The following is a 20,830-nucleotide window of genomic DNA, read 5'->3' as shown; positions in this document are numbered from 1 at the left end:
ATATGGCTTCCCAGCTGCATCAAGTAGCTCCCGTGCTACCATCATTCTCCATACGGCTTCCCAGCCACATCAAGTAGTTCCCATGCTACCATCATTCTCCATACGGCTTTCCAGCTGCATCAAGTAGCTCCTGTGCTACCACCATTCTCCATATGGCTTTCCTGCCGCATCATGTAGCTCCCGTGCTACCATCATTCTCCATACGTCTTTCCAGCTGCATCAAGTAGCTCCCATGCTACCATCATTCTCCATACGGCTTCCCAGCCACATCAAGTAGCTCCCTTGCTACCATCATTCTCCATATGGCTTCCCAGCTGCATCAAGTAGCTCCCGTGCTACCACCATTCTTCATACGGCTTCCCAGCTGCACCAAGTAGCTCCCGTGCTACCATCATTCTCCATACAGCTTCCTAGCCACATCAAGTAGCTCCCGTGCTCCCATCATTCTCCTTACGGCTTCCCAGCCGCACCAAGTCTACCTACTGGTACCCCGTCCAGCTCAGCAAACCTTCCTGCCAGTCCCAGTCTGGTTCCTCCAAGTTTCCTATTGGTCCCACTCCAATGTTTCAAGTCTCTAGTTCCTGTAATTTATCACCAAAGGCAGTTCTCACTGCTACACAATTCTTATGCAATAGAGCTATGAACGTCATCCATGATTCCAGTCAAGCCGGTCTCCGCTGAATCCAGTTCATCACCTGAGTCAGGTAACTCCCAGACACCAATTGTGACAGTATGTTCAGGCCCAATGATGGTGGCGGATCAAGCACATAATACTGTACCAAGTGCTTTCCGTAACCTGCTCACTCGCTTGGATTCACAGGAGGTGGTACAGCATCAAGTGCTACAGCTTCTGCAAATTCTGACTAATTGGCTAGATGATGCTCAAGTCATGCCTGAACCCCTAACTACCTTCCATCAACTGCTGGAACAGCTACAAGCTATACTCATAAAAAATTTTCAGATCATTCCCGAGTTTCTTAGAGCTACCTCTGTCTGAACTAAAACCTCTGCCTTGCAATCCCTAAGAACCAAAGATTCTTCCATACCAAGTAAAGTGAGACATCGAAGTTACCCGCACCCCAAGCTCTCTGTAGATGATCGCCAGCGGTGCAAAGATTTACAGCTCTGTCTCTATTGTAGGGGTTCTGACCACTTCATTAAAGACTGTTCCCTCTGCAACTCCAACAGTAATTCCAAGTGTCAACGTCTCAGTGCCCGTTCTGGTTCCAGCCCGGATTCTGTCTGTTTCAGTCCCATCCCGGATTCTGTTTGTTCCGGTCCCAGCCCCAGATGCTGCCTGTTCCGGTCCCAGCCCGGATTCTGCCTGTTCTGGTCCCAGCCTGGATTCTGCCTGTTCTGGTCCCAGCCCGGATTCTGCCTGTTCCGGTCCCGTCCCGGATTCTGCCTGTTCCATTCCCGTCTCAGATTCTGCCTGTTCCGGTCCCGTCCCGGATTCTGCCTGTTCCGGTCCCAGCGCGGATTCTGCTTGTTCCGGTCTCAGCCCAGATTCTGCCTGTTCCGGTCCCAGCACGGATTCTGCTTGTCCCAACAGGGGACTTCACTCAGTAACCCTAGGAGGGGTGTCTAAATCACCGATCCCAGGAAGAGTCTCAAGTCTCGTACCCCAGGAGGGTGTCTCAAGTCTCATACCCCAGGAGGGGTCTCAAGTCTTGTACCCCAGCAGGGGGTCTCAAGTCTCGCACCCCAGGAGGGGATTTCAAGTTCCATGCTCCTGGAGGAGGTTTCCAGTCTCATGTCTGAGAAAGAACATCAATCAAGTTTGGTTGAATCATCCAATCATCACACTAAAGAACCTCTAAGTGGTAATATCTCTGTTCCTAGAAAGAATTCAGTAAGACAGCAATCAATGGACACCCCTGCACCTATTTATTTCTATGGAGATTTGACTCAATATGCAGCTCTTCTTGAGTAATATGAAACCCTAATGAGTGTAGATTCGTCTTCTGGTATCAAAGACACTAACCTCATTAAATACCTTCTCCTACACTTCAGAGGGAAAGCTTTGGAGTGGGCTAATCCACTCATTGAGTCCAAGGATCCAATGCTTCTAAATATAAAGACTTTCAGTGAAGCTGTTACCAAAGAATTTGGTCCTAACCCTGTAAAACAAAATTCTAGCAAAGTTCCCAGTTCCAAAATTTTGTTCAAGCAGTCTGTTTGTTCTACCAAGAATTCATCCTCTGCTCAGTCCTCCACTCCCCTGAAGTCCAAACAAGGTCAAGTTTTCAAGGGCCAGCAGCTAAATTCCAAGCATCCAAGGAAAGCAGCACCATCGAATCGGCATCCCTGAACATGAGATGTGCGCCCACCTCCTTGTCACCTTCGTACAACTGTACCTCCCAAAATACAGACTCTGACAAAGTTTCTAGTGAGAGGTTGTCACCCTCTGAGGTTAGGCTCCAATATGCCGCTTGTAAGGTACAGAATCAATTGCTCCAGGAGAAGAAGTCTCGAGGAACCTTTAGGAACCAACCATCTAACACCATCAAAATTGGTCATGTTTCACTTAGTTCCTCCCAGGAGTCCTATCAGTTTTCAAGTCCTACTAAGCCTTCCATTCGACTTTTAGATACTGACTCTGAATCTGAGTTCGATCATGCACACGATAATTCTCCATTCCCTGAAGACCATCTGTTGTTTGACCCTGTCATGTATTTCCACAGGAGTTACCAGAGATCCCATGTCCGTTAGTTGGCACAAAACGTTCTCGCAGCAAAAAGAATCGTCGAAGATCTTGAACTATCTTCTTTTATGAAGAATTTCCACTCCATGTATCCCAATAAAATGTGTCTGAAGAGATGTATTCTAGAGTTATGGTGTCCCTGTGTTTGAAGCTCCTGGAATGTCATGTTTGGAAGAAAGTTTTTCAGTTTACCTGACGTCTCATTTTTCCATGTTCTCTTATGTATTTATTTGGGTGTTCGGAGTCCACCCATGAAGAGGGGGGTACTGTCACAACCCTGGCTAGTTTTTACCTTTTGCCTTGAGATTTACCTCCGCCAGCTTCTCCATGGATCTGTGTGTGCAATTTGCCTGGGAGATCTGCTCTAAATCATACTGGCTGTAACACTTCTGTGTGTGTGATTTGGATTGGAATCGCAGGTGTAGTTTTGACTCTCACTACTGCAGAGATGATTGCTCCCTCTGCATGTTGTGCCCTCCACCACTCAGAGTGCTACTACCAGACCACCTGACCTTATCCACCAATTCCTGCCAGACCCAGGGTATATACATCCTCCTCTAATAGCATACTGTGCCTGAACATCTCGTTACTTCCTGTGGTGTACAGATTGTGCTATATCTGTTTCTCTGTGTACAAGTGTATCCCAGGCTCCTGCTGTCAGCAACCCCATGTGCATTTGGAAAACCTGCTGGTTCTCAGACCAGTCATCCTGCTAACAGCAATACCTGGCAAATCCAGAAATCCTGCTTACAGCAATACCTGGCATATCCAGAAATCCTATTAACAGCAATACCTGGCATACTCAGAAATCCTGCTAACAGCAATACCTGGCAAATCCAGAAATCCTGCTAACAGCAATACCTGGCATATCCAGAAATCCTGCTAACAGCAATACCTGGCAAATCCAGAAATCCTGCTTACAGTAATACCTGGCATACCCAGAAATCCTGCTAAACAGTAATACCTGGCATACCCAGAAAACCTGCTGGTTCCCAGACCAGTTCATCTAGCAGTCCTGCTAATAGTTATACCTGGTGCATCTGGAAATCCTACTGGTTCACACCAGTGAACCAGCCATCCTCCAGTTATGTGGAGTCCAGTTACCTGCCGGTCCTATCCAGTGATAATCCAGTCATCCTCCATTACACCTGGAGTCCAGTTACCCTCTGGTCCTAACCGGAGTTACAGTCATCCTCCATTATACCTGGACTCCAGTTATCTACCCATTCTCCATACGGCTTCCCAGCCACACCAAGTAGCTCCCGTGCTACCACCATTCTCCATACGGCTTCCCAGCCACATCAAGTAGCTCCCGTGCTACCACCATTCTCCATACGGCTTCCCAGCCGCATCAAGTAGCTCCCGTGCTACCATCATCCTCCATACGGCTTCCCAGCCGCATCAAATAGCTGATGATGCATGGGAATGAATCACATGACAGAAGTGTCATGCATTTCAAGAGATGGAACGCATGACCGCAGGTTATACTCCATGAAAATAAACTATACTAAGGATTTAAAAATATTGCGCTCCACTAAAGGGCCTGCGAGGGACCTCAATAGAAATTACCCAAGAGACAGGAAATAGTCATATAGATCTTTCACTGAACCACACCCGGAAACATAGTGGTGGGTGGGATTAGCAACAAACCCCTATATGCATTATGTCCACGATCAAATAGCAGAGACTTACCTTGACAAAGGCTGCTTAGCTGAAATGTGTTGGTCTATGGGAGCTGCCACTACCTATAAGCCTAGGAGGGACCTGTACTGGGGAAGGTGGACTGCTTTTGGGGTAGCTATATCACCCCTAACACCTGTTACTGTGTCCTTCTAAAAAAGTAATTTGAGGTACGCTTCCATTTTACTTATTCTATGCTTTTTACTTGTCTTATGCAAATATTTTAAGTGGTAATAAAGTTGACAGTTCTGCACTATGGGAGATCCTATTTTGTGATTTCTTTGAGATCCTGTACGACACCGAAGGGGTATTTACTAGTGTGTTGAAAATGACCATCCCGAATGTGAGAGATCTGCTGAAAATACTCGTCATCTGGGAATATTATCAAGAATTCTGGACTTTTTTATATTGTTATTGACTGAGTTTTGTTATATACCTCAGAAGGAGGAGCGCTCAAGTATTTATTTGTTTGTGCATGTATTTTAAGTGACGTGTGTAGGTCACATCTCTGAGTTTCACTCCTACTACATCGGAGCAGGAGTGTACTATATTATCTTTACACAAAACATATGTCTTCCAACAGTACTTAAAACTGACAGTGTACATGGATAAACCACACACTGGCACATACACAGTAGTAGACACTTACATGCTTATACACCCTTCTGTAAACACAGAGATTTCCATGCACACAAACAACAACGTCATTATGTACAGTGAGATGCTCAATTGTGCCAATCATACCCAGAATGACATACTGTACCATTTTCTGTGAGCTGCAGCATACTCAATATTTTATAGTCTGGGACAGGAGGTAGTGGCAGGGAATCATCGATATTTTGTAGAGATTTGCAGATGGGGAACTGAGAACCTACAAAGAAATGGAGAATGTGTTTAATCGGTGATTCATCCCAGACAGAGGAAAAATAAGTGTGCATATGTGGTGACATATTCAGTAAAGTACTTTTTAGAGATAATCTAGCAGAATTCACTTCATTCTGTATTTGGGTGCACAAGTTTAAATGATTCTCTGGAATTCAGGTTTGCAATCTACAGCCATTTTGAAAGACATTGTCGCCTTTTTCTCACCAGAAAAAAAAAATTTGCTTACAGTATATGGCATGCAAAAGAAATGGAAAAATGACCTGCTTGGTTGCTGTTCCTGCCTATTTTGTCAGTCACTCTCACATTTTGATTGGCTGGTTTAACTCCATCACTCCTTCTTTAGGGGATAGTTAAGCAGTTGCTGTACTCTCTAGTGGGACAGGCCAGATGCATTTAACTAGCTCATGGCAGGTCATTAGTCAGCGCTGTGCATGTACCTTTTTGGGAACTAAGGCAGGGGATAAAGGGCCTGATTCAGAACCGGATGCTCTGACCAGAGCGCTCGCTTTGAATCAGGGCCCTCCTACATGAAAATGGAGCGGCCTCTTGGACGCTCGCATAGCTGTGGGTGACCACCCACAGCAATAGCGAGCGTCCATGATGATGGTCGCGATGGTCAAGACCATCGCGACCATCGGGCTTGCGACGGAGACCCTGCAGTAGGGTCTCGCTGCCGCAAGCCCTGGAGTGATTTTGGCTCTATCAGAGCCAAAATCACTCCCACTGACATCACTACTGATGTCAGTGGGGCCGGCTTCAGACGGTAGGCGTTCCCATGGGAATGCCTCCGTCTAGCAGCAACGCCCCTGGCACGCCCACCAAAGGGGGCATGCTGTCAATCAACATCGACAGCACGCCCCCTTTGGTGCGAGACCCGGAGCGACGGCTACCCCATCACTAGCCGGGTCTCGCGCATGCACACGACGGAGCTCGCAGTAGGGCACCATCGACCCGCTTGCGAGCGTCCTGTGCTCGCGAGTGGGTCTAAATCAGGCCCAAAGTGAGGTGTAAGCTGAGCAGCCTTCACACACCCAGGCATTGATTTGAGTGTACTACACTGGGCTGAAAGTAAGTTGTGTAGTGGAAAGTTAAGTAAGTTAGTAGAGAATAACAGAAATCATAAAATTTAAGTATAACAAAAACAAAAATAAAACTTTGGCCCTCATTCAGAGCCGTACGCTCTGAGCAGAGCGCACGCTCTGAATGAGGGCCGGGCTCCATTTTCATGGAGCGTCCTCCTGGACGCTCGTATAGCTGTGGGTCACCACCCACAGGCTATACGAGCGTGCTTTGTGATGGCCGCGATGGTCGAGACCATCGCGACCATCGAAATTGCGAGCCGGAGCCTGCGGTTGAGGTTTTCAACCGCAAGCTCCGGAGTGATTTTGGCTCTATCAGAGCCAAAATCACTCCCACTGACATCACTAGTGATGTCAGTGGGCCGGCTTCTGACGGGAGGCGTTCCCGTGGGGACGCCCCCGTCAGGGAGGCACGCCCCCGGCACGCCCACCAAAGGGGGCGTGCTGTCAATCAACATTGACAGCACGCCCCCTTTGATCGGACACAACGAGCGAAGGACTTTCCTTCGCTCGTCGCGTCTGGCGCATGCGCACGACGGAGCTCCCTCCGTCGTGCGCATGCTCAGTGCATAACATCGACCCACTTGCGAGCGGACAGCCGCTCGCGAGTGGGTCTGAATCAGGCCCTTTGTTTTTACTCAAGACTGTTTAAAAAATGCATGTGCCATCTTTTTGAATTAATAAATTACTTGCATTAGTTGGGGTTCTTCATTCACATCTGTAAATTGAGACCCAGGGCTTTATTCAGAGGCGGCCATACGGTCTACAACTGCACAGCCGCCTCGATGTTTGTCTAGTGCGCATGCGCACGAGGGAGCCGGCTCCTTCGTGCACATGCGTGATACCCGCTACGACCGACAGCGCCAGTCGTAGCGGGTCTCTTTCCAAAGGGGGTGAGCTGTCGATGTTGATTGACAGCTCGCCCCGTTTGGAAGGCGGCCCGGGGGGGTGGCATCCCAAATGGAGGCATTTCCATGGGAACGCCTGCCATTTGGGGGAGGCCCCACTGACATCACAGAGCCAGAAGCTCTCCGGGGCTTACGACAAGTGAGACCCTACCCTAGGGTCTCGTCGTAAGCCCCGATGGTCGCGATGGTCAATGACCATCGCGACCATCACCCTAGCGGTCGACCTAACGACCGAAACAGAGGCGGACGGTCAGGATGCAAGCGGCCGCCCAGTTTCTGAGCGACCGCTTGCATCCTCCGACCACCTCTGAATGAGGGCCACAGTACCAACTGTTCTTTGTATATTATATTGTATATTATATTGCAAACACATTTGCAGCTTGCATTCATGGCCGCCTTATCGCTTTGACTATCTGTAAATAACCAGTCTTATTTCATGACTGTGTATTATTACCGCATTTGTTCCCAATTGTAAAGTGGTATGGAGATTGCTGGTATTATATAAAAATTTTTTAATACATTAGGTAGCCAGAGAGGGCAAATGCTTCCATATTACTACATCACATCCTACTTGCCTACACTCCCAGAATGGCGAGAATGCTCCCTAATATCATATGGTGCTCCTGGCTGCCCGGAAGAGTGGCCAAGTCTACAGGAGCCAGGCTGATCGGTAGAATGAGCTTTATAAACACTGAACCAATTGAAGCCAACCCAGACCAGGATGGGGGCAAATAACTATTTATGTCCAGATTGACAGAGATTGTGTTCTGATTGAAGCTCTTCCCAAAAGAGTGGGTGTTGTGCAGGGGATCAGGAGAGAGACAACATATTTATGATGGTTATGCCAATGTTTGTGTAAAACCAGAACATGACAAGACATTCACAAATATTCATGGTATGTTGACGAACATGCATCCCATCTCTTGGGTAGCAGCTATTGGTCACTTGAAATAGACCCTCTACAAATATATGAAAACTGGCCCGTATAATTCTGATAGAAGAAGGGGTGTGAGTCACAGAATTCCTTAACATTTGCCATTGAGAGAGTTAACCAGAAGGTGGGAGCTTGGCAGACCCTTCCTCAACAATTGTTGTTCAACTTTTTGGAGAAGTCTGTGCAGACTAGACTGGTCCATTCCTCCTAAGTGGCCTCCACATGGCAGTACTTTTCATATTTCTAATAAGTGACTTATTTTGTTTTTATTCCTATTTATTTCTTGAAATTATTTTGCACATTAATCTGTGTGTCTTTTATGTAATAATTTTTTGCATTTGATACATTAGAGTAATTTTGTAAACCCTAAATCTTAGTGTGCTTTCTGCAGTTCTTGCCAGGTACAGATAAGCCTTTAGGGTTGCTAAGGTCTATGATACATACATATGTGTCCCATTATTGTTTGAAAATCAATTGTGTGAAAGTAAAATCCAAGGGCTACCTTCAATTAACCCTTGATGGTAGCAGCTGAAACATGTTATTCACAATGAGTGCTGATTTAACCATTATCACTGACAGAGGTATCAGATTGAGCTATCTGGAGACTGGCTGACCATGACAATAGGTGTAATTCATATTTGAGGAGAGGAGGGTTTGAAGGAGAAAGGGGTGGTCAACCATGCTGTGAGGAAGTCATTAATCACATAAGTGAGGGTAGCTCTGGTGGAACGAATAGACAAAAGCGGGACTAGAGAGGGTCAACAAGGCAAAGGGGTGGAGAGGAAAGATGTGAGTCTTTTGTATACAATGTGTTCATGAAGGTTGAAAGCAAATAGGAGAGAGGTGGGACAGTAAATAGAAGGGGAGGAAAGGTCAAGTGAGGCTTTCTTCAAAATGCAGGAAACCATAAAATGCTTGAAGAAAGTGGGGAATGTGCCAGAGGAGATATGTTGACAAAGTGGGAAATGTGAGAGCATGCTTCTGGGGGGAAATATCAGAAGTAGCAGGAGGGAATAGGGACAAGGGAGGCAAGAGGAAAGTGAAGAGGAAAAGAGGAGGGTATGGACTTCTTCCCAGGAGTGGTGAGAAGGAGCACAAACTATTATGTCCCAGTCAGATGGGGGAAGAAGGTTGAACCTGAAGAGATGAGATCTCCTGGTGAATACATTCTATTTTGGGAGGGAAATGTGTGGTAAAGCCAAGTGCACAGAGTGAAGAAGGAAAGGGGAAGAGTGGATGGGGGGGGCGAGGAGGTTAAATGAAAGTAACAAACAGTTGGCAAAGATTATAGGACTGCGAACAGTTGATGGCCTTGAATAATAACTGTTTAGCAAAGTGAGAGAGTGGAGCTATAGGATGACAGAATTAGCTTAAAATGGAGGAAGTGTGAGAGAACAATTTTCTCCAGAGGCGCTCAGTCGATATATAAATATACCGTTCTAGGATGTGCTAAGATCTGTACTTGAACTGTTGGTCTTTTGGGGTATGAGCTGCAGGGAGCAGATCTGTGGTGACAGGAATGAGGGGTTACTGACTCTTCCTCCTTAGTGACTCAGGGCTTTATTCAGAGGTGGCCGTACGGTCTACGACTGCACGGCCGCCTCGATGTTTGTCTAGTGTGAATGCGCACGAGGGAGCCAGCTCCTTCGTGCGCATGCATGAGACCCGCTATGACCGACAGCGCCGGTCGTAGCAGGTCTCTTTCCAAAGGGGGCGAGCTGTCGATGTTGATTGACAGCTCGCCCCGTTTGGAAGGCGGGCCAGGGGGGGTGGCAGCCCAAATGGAGGCGTTCCCATGGGAACACCTGCCATTTGGGGGAGGCCCCACTGACATCACTAGTGATGTCAGTGGAGAGCTTCCGGCTCTGACAGAGCTAGAAGCTCTCCGGGGCTTACGACAAGTGGGACCCTACCCTAGGGTCTCGTCGTAAGCCCCGATGGTCACGATGGTCAATGACCATTGCGACCATCACCCTAGCGGTCGTTAGAGCTGTGGGTGTTAACCCACAGCCTAACGACCGAAACAGAGGCGGCCGGTCAGGATGCAAGAGGCCGCCCAGTTTCTGAGCAACCGTTTGCATCCTCCGACCGCCTCTGAATAAGGGCCTCAGTGTGAGCTGAGTCACTGAGTTGTGATGTGAGAAGAGGATTGTCGACATCTATTCATTATGTAAGAGTTGGTGCGAAAGGTAAGAATGGGCTTTTAGAGGGTAACTGTATCAGTACCCAAAGGTGTCATGTAATACCATTGTTTAGACATTACAGGTGTGTCCAAGTTCGGACTGGAGCATGAAGGGCTCACCAGAGAATGCAGTGGTAAGGACCCATGCTTGTGGGTGTGGTCTGTTACCACAGGAGTTGACGCAAGCCCCCACAGAGGCTTGCACAGACATTAGAGACCATGTAACCGACCCTCTAAAATAGTAACAATGTTTAATTAAAGTGCACAGTTTGAAACCTGACATTAGAACAAGTGGTGAGGCCCTCAGACAATGGGGCCCACCAGGGATTTCTCCTGTACCCCTGTTGTGGGCTGGTCCAACCCTGGGTCTATCATGTAATAGAGACTGTACAAAGAAGGGCAACTAAAATGGTGCAATGTCTACACCACAAAACTAAAAGATCTTAATATGTATAGTTTGGAGCAGAGAAAGGAAAGGGGGGACATGATAGAAACATTCAAATATATAAAGGGTTTTTAGCAAGTTAAGGGAAGGAGACATTCTTCAAAGAAAGAGAAGTACTAGAACAAGAGGACATGTTCTGAAACTCGAGGGTGGTAGGTTCAGGGGAAATTTGAGGAGAAATTACCTCACAGAAAGGGTAGTGGACAAGTGGAATAGCCTCCCATCAAAGGTGGTAAAATGAGTGATTGAACGGTATCGTTCGATCGTTCGATAATCATTTGAAAATCATTTGAAAATCATTTGCAGATTGTTTAAAAATTGCTCTTTTGGGCATCTATCATCGTGCAAACATGCTGGTCAACCTGACGATAACGTCTGGTTCAGCATGTTTGCAGATGATTGATTGTGCCTACACTGAACAACTGCTCGTTCAGTTTAGGCACATCACAGACTGACAAATGACTGCACGATTACAATGTCGTAATCGTGCAGTCTTTTGCCTGTCTTCTAGTGGATAGGTACCTTAAAACAGTAGAGCAATTTAAACATGCATGGGATAGACATAAGGCTATCCTTCAAAGAAGTAAGGATCAATAAGGGTTGAGGTAACAATATTTTAACTATGGAGCAGACTAGATGGGCCAAGTGGTTCTTATCTGCCGTCAAATTCTATGTTTCTACTGTATGTTTCTATGTAATAGCCAGGGCCGTATCTATAATAGGTGCAGGGTGTGCGAGGCACACGGGCCCCCGGGTCCAGGTGGGCCCCGCACCGAACACCCTGCACCCATATTATTTAAAACTCACCTGTCCGTGGTCCCGCATCGGGTGTTAGCTCTGCACAGAACACCAGAAAATGGCCGCCGCAGCCATTTCTCCGGCATTCTGCGCATGTGCAGTAGACTCCGGGCACACTCTAGTGCCCAGAGTTTACTGCTTCTGCTGTGGCTGGTCAACGGCTGCCGGCCGCCGGGGAGAAAGGAGGGGGTCCTGTACGGGGAATGCACACAGGCCCTCTCCTCTCTTAAAACGCCACTGGTAATAACCATATATATTATATTATTGGAGTTGTAAATAACAGTACTGGAGGTGCAGAAGTATCATACAGTAACCATTAGGTGTGCTTTAGGAGGTGGGGTTCAGAGAAGGCTGAGTTTAGGGGCACTGTGGTAGGTGGTAGGCAGAGCAGGCTAAGGGCCTGATTCAGAGCCGCCCGTAAGCGGCCGCTCGTTCGCTCCGAGCAATGTTCGCACATCTGCGCATGCGTATGGGTTTTAGTACGCATGCGCGAACCAGTCAGTGCGGCCAAAAATCGTGTGTTCGCAAAATAGCGAATGCCTGCTAATTTGAGTGACAGGATGAGGCGTTTGTGGGTGGTAACAGGGGAAGGTGCTTGAAAACGGGGAGTGGAGATCCGAATGCAGGCGTGCCAAAAGGTCAAAACGGGCGTTTTAAGGGTGTGCATAATTAACAAAGCAGTGTCATCGACCACGTCAGTTGGGTGTCTTTTAGCCTGAACTGCTCGCATGATTGCGGTAGAAAAATGCAACCACATGAATAGCGAGCAGTTCATTCGCCTTTCGATGTACTCGATTAATCTAATAAATAGCGGAGTTGACGTATGATGCGAGCGGCCAGGGTGCGTTTTGTAAAAAAAACGTCCGCATGTTTTGTTCGCTCGTTCAGACATAGAGGCGTCAACAGACCGCAAAGAGCGAACGGTCAATTTAAATAGCCAGCCCCTTTTTTCTGGACGAGCGAGCGCAAATAGCGTCCGGCTCTGAATCAGGCCCTATGTTTGGGAGCATTAAAAGAGGTAGGGAAGAGCAGGCAGAGTTTGGAGCTGCTGTAGGAAGCGGATATAGCAAATTCAGTTTGGAGAAGCTGTGGGAGGGGTAAATGTTCAGTTTAGGGAACTGTAGTATATAGGGGAAGATCAGAGTTTTGGATACTGTAGTATGTGAGGGACACAGTGGGTTCAGTTGTGGTTACAGTATGGAGAGACATATGTAGAATGAGAAATGACACAACCAATATTTCATTACCCTCACAAAATATGTTGAGGAATGCTCATTAAAGTACTGTGTAGATGCCCCTATGATTGGTCTTGCCTCTGTGAGGAAAGTCACTACATAAAGTAAGAAGTAGACAAGTATGCTAATATGATTAGGTATGATTTGTTGACATTTAGGGGTATATTTACTAAAGTGAGCGTTTTAGAAGTGGAGATGTTGCCCATAGCAACCAATCAGATTATAGCTATTATCTTCTAGAAGGTGCTAGCTAATGTTAAGTAGAATCTGATTGGTTGCTATGGGCAACATCTCCATTTCTAAAAACTTTCACTTTAATAAATATACCCCTTATAATGTCAACTTATCGTAATGAAAACTACAGCATGCCAACATGTTCATAATGTTGACATGCACGATGTCGACTTGGACCATGTCAACACTGCCATAAAGTCGACTTGTTGAAATGTCAACACCTTACCCTAACTTTAACTCTAACATTTCTATTGCTGACATTTTGACAATGCAGATATGTCACCACTTTATGAGGAGAGTTATTACCTTAATACTATAATCTAAGTTGGTGTTCACATATGCCTTAACCATTTAATTACTTATCCTGTGCAGAGTCACCTACGTTTGTTTTATGTTTGAAGTTCATCAAAGCCATGGAGATCTACATGGTGCCCAGCAAGTAGGCCGTGGAGTCTCAAGATGTCTTCCAGTGCCTAAAACTGCACTGATCTGAAGGCACAGGCTGATATGTACAAGTGGGGGGGGGGGGCAATAGAGGATCAACTGCCACACTGCACCTGCACTTTAAGTTATAATGTATGTTATTATGTTGCAAATGTATGTTGCTAAATGTATCTATGCATGCTTTAAATATTCTGCACCTTATTATAGACAAAAAACATGTAACACATCACAGCAGTAACACTTATTCATGTACCTATTTCTAATAACAATTGTGTCTCCTGTGCAGGAAGGTCGCAATATTCAGGTAATGCTGGGGGTGGGGGCAGATCAAGGTCACCATTTATGTCAGGGATATCCAAGATATTGGGAAAAGATCTGTGAAAAATCCTCAAATTAGACCAGATAATTCAGATGTTAATAGCCCAAATTCACACAGAAGAAACATTATGAAAAACATAGTTATTTACATGAAGTTAGGAAAGAAATTATTTTTCTAAAGTTATACAAGAGGATGTGGGATTGATTATATGGAGTAATAGGATGATCTATTGGGAAAGGTTTCAAGGAGCAGCAAGTGACAATATAGAGACTATACAGAAAATAGAAAGAGACATTAGGAAAGCATACATGGAGTATATAATAGGAATTACAGGGCGAGCTGCGGTTTTAACTGCTGCATGGAAGCCCATGTGGCTGCTATAGGGCTGGACAGTGGGTGTCCCTGAGGGTAAGGTTATATGAAGTAATAGGAGGAGTTATCAGGAGAGGTTATATGGAGTAATAGGAGGAGTTATAAGATGAGATTATATGAAGTAATAGGAGAAGTTATAGGGAGATGTCCTATAGACAGGGCCGGACTGGCCATCGGGCCCTTCTGGCAAATGCCAGAAGGGCCAATGGCCACAAGGGCCAGTTTGACGGAGCGCAGGTGTACCCGGGAGAACAACCTCCCGGGTGTCGCCATGCTCTGTAATGCGCGGCCGCGTTATTGCGTAATGACGTCATGACGCAGCCGTGTCATGACGTTATGACGCGGCCAGGGTCAGATCAAGGGGGGGGGCACAGGGGGCAAGTATCCCTAGGCCCCCCTCGCTGAGTGGGCACCCCGGCAGCACCACAGATCGGATTTTCTTCAGCGATCCGATCCACCGCGCTGCACCTGCCACCACTGACTGCAGTCACACTGACAGAGCAGTACTGGGCTGCCGGCGGCCATCCAACGGCAAGGAATTGGATAGGAGGTGAAACCCTGCGTCTGCGCAGTCTTTCCGTGAAATCAAACTGACTGGCCACCGCGCGGGCATCAGGGAATGGGGGATGATGTCGGGAGAGGAGCGGAGTGTGCCGCAGCCAGTGCACTGTGAAGCCAGACAGCTCAGCTGAGCATTAGATGATCAGGCTCTTCACAGCATCATAGGGGGAATCTCAATACACACAAAGGAAAAAGTAAGACAGTAGCTTTTTGTTTTATCAACTAAAATTAACTGTAACTTATGTGTATGTGTGTATATATGTGTTAATGTAGAAGAAGAGAGCAACACTCCAAATATATCATTTGCATAAAAGCTGCAGTTTATTAGCAATTTTCAGCATCGTTCTAAACCCTCAGGACCTTTCTCAAGCCAAAGGTCTGAAACGTTTGGAGTGCCAGTCTCTTCTTCCGAATTAACTATTAATATTTGACTCTCCTAAATTTGGTACTTTACTTTGGATGACCATTCCCGCTTCCATTCTCCCTCACCTCATTCTCTGCGCTGCCTCATACCTAGAGATTTGACGCACTACTGATTCAGTTACTATGCATGTATGTATGTGTGTGGGTAAATAAATGAATGTGTGAATATTGAAATGTTTACACAGCAATTGGTCCTGTAGATTCTTGCAAGCAATCCCTGAGTGCTGCTGAAAATAGATTATTTATATATATATATATATATATATACTGAGAATTGCATGTCACCATGGACATGTAGGCGTGTCCAGGTAGGTTTGCATGCAAATTTGTTAAATCAGTGGGGCCCCCCGTCTTAGGTGCCCCGGGCCCCAAAAGGCCTTAATCCAGCTCTGGACGCGGCCAGCAGCCAAGCCCCACCCAGGCAGCATCCACCCGGGCAGGTGGATCGTAGTTAGAAGCTCCTGCGAGCTGTCAACATGCAGGGCTACCCAGCAGCCCTGCTTCGTCACCTACTATGTGCGGCCACGTCAAGGCCGGATTATAGGCAGGACGGTCATCCTGGGGCCGCCTGGCTGGCTCCCGTGTCCTGGCAGCATCACACAATAATGACCGTGGCTGACTGTGGAAGCCTCGACCATTTTATGAAATAATGCAGCGGTTTGCGGGTGATTAGGGGGCGGGACCTTATGCCTCGAAGTGCCCACCCCTTTTAGGAAAGCTGGAACCTGAGGTAAGTGCTATCGAGAGCGTGCAGTGCACACACACACTCCTTTCCTCCCTCTCAATCTCTCTCTTCCTCACTCCCTCCACTTCCCTCTCTGTCCCCTACTCCTGTCCCCCCTCCCTCTCTCTTCTTTTATCTCACTGTCTCTCTCCATCTCTCTCACTTTCTCCCCCCTCTCTTACCCTGTCTCCCTCCCTGTCCCTCCCTCTCTCTTCTCCCTCCCCCCTTTCCCGCTTTTAGGGGTCTATTTGATGTTAATTATCAGGGTACTGATAATTAACATTCTAATGCAACACGAGCGCCGGAGCAATTCATCATTGCTCCAGCACGGAGACAGCTGATCTGAAAATCAGCTGTCTCCCCAAAGTGTGTCACTGCTCCTTTCAGAGGAGACAAGTGCGCATGTGTGACCTACAGGTCACGCATACGCACAAGAGCGTATGGGGACAGCGGGCCATTCCTCAAGAGGAAGGTAAGCAGGAGATATCTGATATCTCCTGCTTTACCTTCTTGATGAATGGCCCAAATACCTAATTTCTACAATTGCAGGTGAAAATGTTAATTTTCCTCTGCTTTTGTAAAAATTAAGTGACGATGAATAGGCCCCTATATATCTCACTCCCTGTCCCTCTTTCTCTCTTCCTCTCCCTTCCTCCCTCCTTCCACTTCTCTCTATCTCTCCCTTACTCTCTCCCCTCCCTCTTTCTCTCTCTCTCGCTCTCTCCCTTCCCCCTGGCAATTTTATTGACTGGGCCCCCCACAACTTAGTTGCCCCGGGGACCCCACAAGTCTTAATCCGGCCCTGGTCCACGTCATTACTTAGTGACGTGGCTGGCTATGAGATGCGCGGTGGGGGCTGGGCCCGGAAGTAATCTCGGAGGATTGGCTGGACAGCATTTTGACAGCTTCTATGAGCTGCCTGCAGGATTGCCCGGTGGCACCATGCTGAGGACATGGTGGAGTCACTGGAGTGTCACGTGCGGCCGCGGTGATGTCATGACGCAGCCGGCCGATGGATGAAAAGCGCGATGCGGGCGAGAAGCTGACTGAATGGACTGGATGCCATCTTTGGACACTTCATGATCTGCTGACAGACACCATCTGCAGATGTCAGGGTATTACTGTGAGTGGCATAATATGTTTTAAGGGGCATTATTGTGTGTGTCTTAATGTATAAGGGGCATTACTGTGTAGCATAATGTATAAGGGGCACTACTACTGCATTGCATAACGTGAATGGGCTGTGGGTGGCATAACGTGAATGGGCTCTACTGTGTGGTGTAATGTGAATAATGGGACACTACTGTGTGACGTAATGTGAAAAAGGGACACTGACCTAACGTGAAAAAGAGACACTACTGTGTGACGTAACATGAAAAAGGGACACTACTGTGTGGCGTAACGTGAATAAGGGACACTACTGTGCAGTGTAGTTTGATGAAGGGACACTACCGTGTGGTGTAATGTGATGAAGGGACACTATTGTGTGACACTACCTGACTATGGGGCACTACTGTGTGATGTAACGTGATTGCTGACTCTCTGCTGCTTATTTTGAGCGTTATGATCGCTAATGCAGTTCTGTATTCTGTTGTACTGTAAGTCACTGGTTTCTTTTGCACTTATTTGTTTATGTACTTTGTAAGGTGCTGCAGAACACATATGGCGCCATAGAAATAGAGGATGATAACAATAATGTGACTAAGAGGCACTACTGTGTGGCATAATTTGAATTGGGGGTACTATTATGTGGTTACGTGCCTTTCCAGCGAGAGCACACCTGGATTTTTTGGCGCGTGCCTCCCTGCATCACCTGTGGATTGCGGCACAAGCGCTCTTTTGTTACAATGTGTAGTTACAGCTCTGCTTTGGTGTGCACAGATGTGTCCTCTGCGTTCAGCACCCCTGCCCTAAAAAATTCCTACAGTGAACACAATCTAATCCTGAACAACTTCTAAGCTAGGGATTGGTCATTTAGGAAAATGCCTTCCCTTTTCTCTATGTGTGACCTACACCAGGAATGTCTGACTATGGCACGTGTTTGAATACCCTGCAGGATAAGCTCTGTTGTAGGTATTACATTTTTAATACAGAGAATGATGTGTACTTGTCTGTTGTTCTAATATCAATTATATTTGTAAGAGAATAGACTAAGAAGTGGGAGGGGCCAGGAATAGTAAGAGGAGGAGTCTATGCCAGGAGCCAGATGCTGACGCGAGGTGGGCCTGTGTGCTCTTTAAATGCCAGGGCCTATTTTTAGTCCCAGTCTGGCCCTGCCTATAGACTAATAGGAGGAGTTATAGGGAGCGTTTATATTGAGTCATCTGAGAAGTTATAGGTGGAGGTTATGAAGAGTGATAGGAGGAGTTACAGGGAGAGGTTATATAGAGTAATATGAGGATCTATACAGAGGTTATATGGAATAATAGGAGGAGTTATAGGGAGGAGTTATATAGATTAATAGGAGGAGTTATAGAGAGAGGTTATATAGAGTAATAGAAGAAGTTATAGTGAGAGTTTATATGGAGTAATTAAATATTTATTAAAAAATACAGTGATGTCAGCACAAACCTCTATGCAAAATGCATTTACTTTTATTATAATAATTTCAGGAACTCACAATGAATTTGGAATTTTTTGTTCAGGGATCAGTGGAGGAACAACAGGTTCTTTTACCCGAAAGCTTCTTCTGCACAAATAACACAGGGTTAATATTCAGTATTTATTTAATTCGCGAACCATGATTGAAATTTCCTATTTTGCATGTCTCTATGACACTGGATTGCATCTAGTCTTGCTTTGGTCACTAGTGTTTTTTTCATAATTAACCATTAAACTTCTAAAATGATTCAGCCAATTGTATAGATCTATTTTTATACTTAGTGGAGTAATACATTTAATAGTTGGTCAAATGTATATGCCAGTAGCTGAATTAAGCGATTCTGATGAAATATCGACATCGAGATACTGTTGACAATGCTTTAGTAATGTATCCCTAACCCTAAATTTAACTCTAACCCTAACCCCTAATACTAATGTCGAATTTTCATTATGTCAACATTTCATATGTTGACACTCTATCCGTGCCGACATTACTCAGATTTCAACATGTTAGATGTCAACATTTTAATCACATCGCCATCATAACTGTCAACATTCTGATAGTGACTGTCAACTTCCTGACTCCATACCCATTATAATAAAACTACTGTACTGTTTTATTGTATAGTCATATTTCACACTTACCTCAAAGAACTGTTTGTCTGGCTCATGGATTTCATGTTTATTTTGCGAGACATAGTTCCAGTTTTAGATAACTGCGTGTCAGTGTCCTATGATATAGAGAAGATGTTTAATGTACTATTAAGTTTCATCTCATAGTCAGTAATATAAACATGCAAGGCTAAGTGATATATTTACTAATCTCAGAGCAGGACTGATTTTCTGTAGCCTCTTATTATAGTGACAGGAATTCTGTTATCACTTCAATTACTAAGAAAAGTTTGCAATGCAACTGCTTGATGCTCAGTTCCATGGTTAAACTGGCTGTCAGCAGTTAGGATGGCCATACACGCTACAATTATCGGGGCGATCCGCCCGATATCAGCGGATCGCCCAGATAATTGTAGCGTGTGTGCGGGCGACTGAGGGTTAAATATCACTCGGTCGGGCATGCCGAATTGTCCAGCATGCCCGTCCGAATCGATATTTATGAGTAAAATGTCGGCCGCATCGGGCAGTGTATGCCCAGCCGCGGCAGACAGACATTTCCTGTGTTCCTTCTCATGGAAGGAACAGTGAAATGTCTCCTCCCCCGGGGGCGGAGCGCAGATGTCGGGGCTAATACACTGAGATATCTCACAGTGTATGCCGCCGACATCTGCGGGCTGGCAGGCTGCCAGATAGAATGTCTGTCGGTCTGACAGGCATTTTATATGGACATGCATGCCCAGCTTAAGGCTGAGCTTACCACTTGGCCAATCAGCCTGGATCCTTATACACATGTGTGACCTGACTTTGCTTCCAGTTTCAGATTTATTAAAAAATAAAGTTTATTACAAAATAAAGAAAGAAAATATTTCAAAAGTAGGGCAATAAAAAAAATGAAATCTACAATCAGTTTTAGAAAAAAATGAGTTATTTAAATAAATAATGCATTATTTTGTGTTGACTGCCCTGCGATCGCTATTCTGACATGACGATAGTGATAAGAGGATAGTTGCGTTACAGGTTTTTATTTCCAGATCCCCAGATAGGGGGTGTGACCAGGAATGGTGATGAGGGGTGTGGTGAAAATAATAATAATAGTGTTAGGACTTGCTGCAGGGACCCCCTGTGACTGAAATCTCAACTGGGTGGCCAAATTTAAATGCCTGTTCAGTTGTGATGTCATCTCAGACCTATCGATCGGCAAATTGGTGTATATTGTCTTACCAATTGGCAGTTCTGTCTGCAGATCCCTGGTCGGCAGACATGTCGACCAGGCGTGCACCCACCTTAAATTATTAGTAGATTGTATTCTGTTAGTAGAACTCATAAACATGTCTGGCGTATGTGCCCATGGTAAATGCCTCTTCCAAGACGTCTTCCGGTGGTGCCACAGTGAAAATAAAGACACTAAATGAGTGATATTATGGCCTCCTAATTCATGGTTGCCTAGGCTAGCACTTAGGTTCACCTAGTGGTGGCTGTGTTCCTGCATATAAAATTTGTATTTTATAGTTACATCACATTGAAACAAAGTCTCATTTAGTTTTTGTAAGGTTACAGCAGGTGAGCATGGGCATTTGGCTTGCAGGCAACCATCACTATTTTATATGGTGACAAAAATACAAGCAAGATGATAACTTGGCAGTACTATTGCTCTGCACTCGAACATTTCAGGGACGTGCAGTCAGTAGCC

The 20,830-nt window shown here is 46.0% G+C and overlaps 1 protein-coding gene across 2 annotated transcripts in view; it reads right to left on the bottom strand.

Annotated features, from left to right (window-relative positions):
• The window catches only part of ABI3 (ABI family member 3), a 70,589-nt gene that overhangs the window by 15,116 nt on the left and 34,643 nt on the right, over positions 1–20,830 (bottom strand). For both annotated transcript variants that reach the window (XM_088443553.1, XM_088443554.1), the window contains exons 4-7: positions 19,174–19,259; positions 18,548–18,616; positions 13,782–13,903; positions 5,148–5,255 (exon numbers count right to left, since the gene is read on the bottom strand). In XM_088443553.1, the coding sequence (XP_088299679.1) occupies positions 5,148–5,255; positions 13,782–13,903; positions 18,548–18,616; positions 19,174–19,259 (385 nt within the window). The remainder of the gene's footprint in view (positions 1–5,147; positions 5,256–13,781; positions 13,904–18,547; positions 18,617–19,173; positions 19,260–20,830) is intronic.

Source organism: Taudactylus pleione, unplaced genomic scaffold, assembly GCF_031769625.1.
Source record: "Taudactylus pleione unplaced genomic scaffold, aTauple2 ptg000331l, whole genome shotgun sequence".
Lineage (NCBI taxonomy): Eukaryota > Metazoa > Chordata > Amphibia > Anura > Myobatrachidae > Taudactylus > Taudactylus pleione.
The sequence above is the reverse complement of the archived record's forward strand: the minus strand, read 5'-3'. Positions and strand labels throughout refer to the sequence as shown.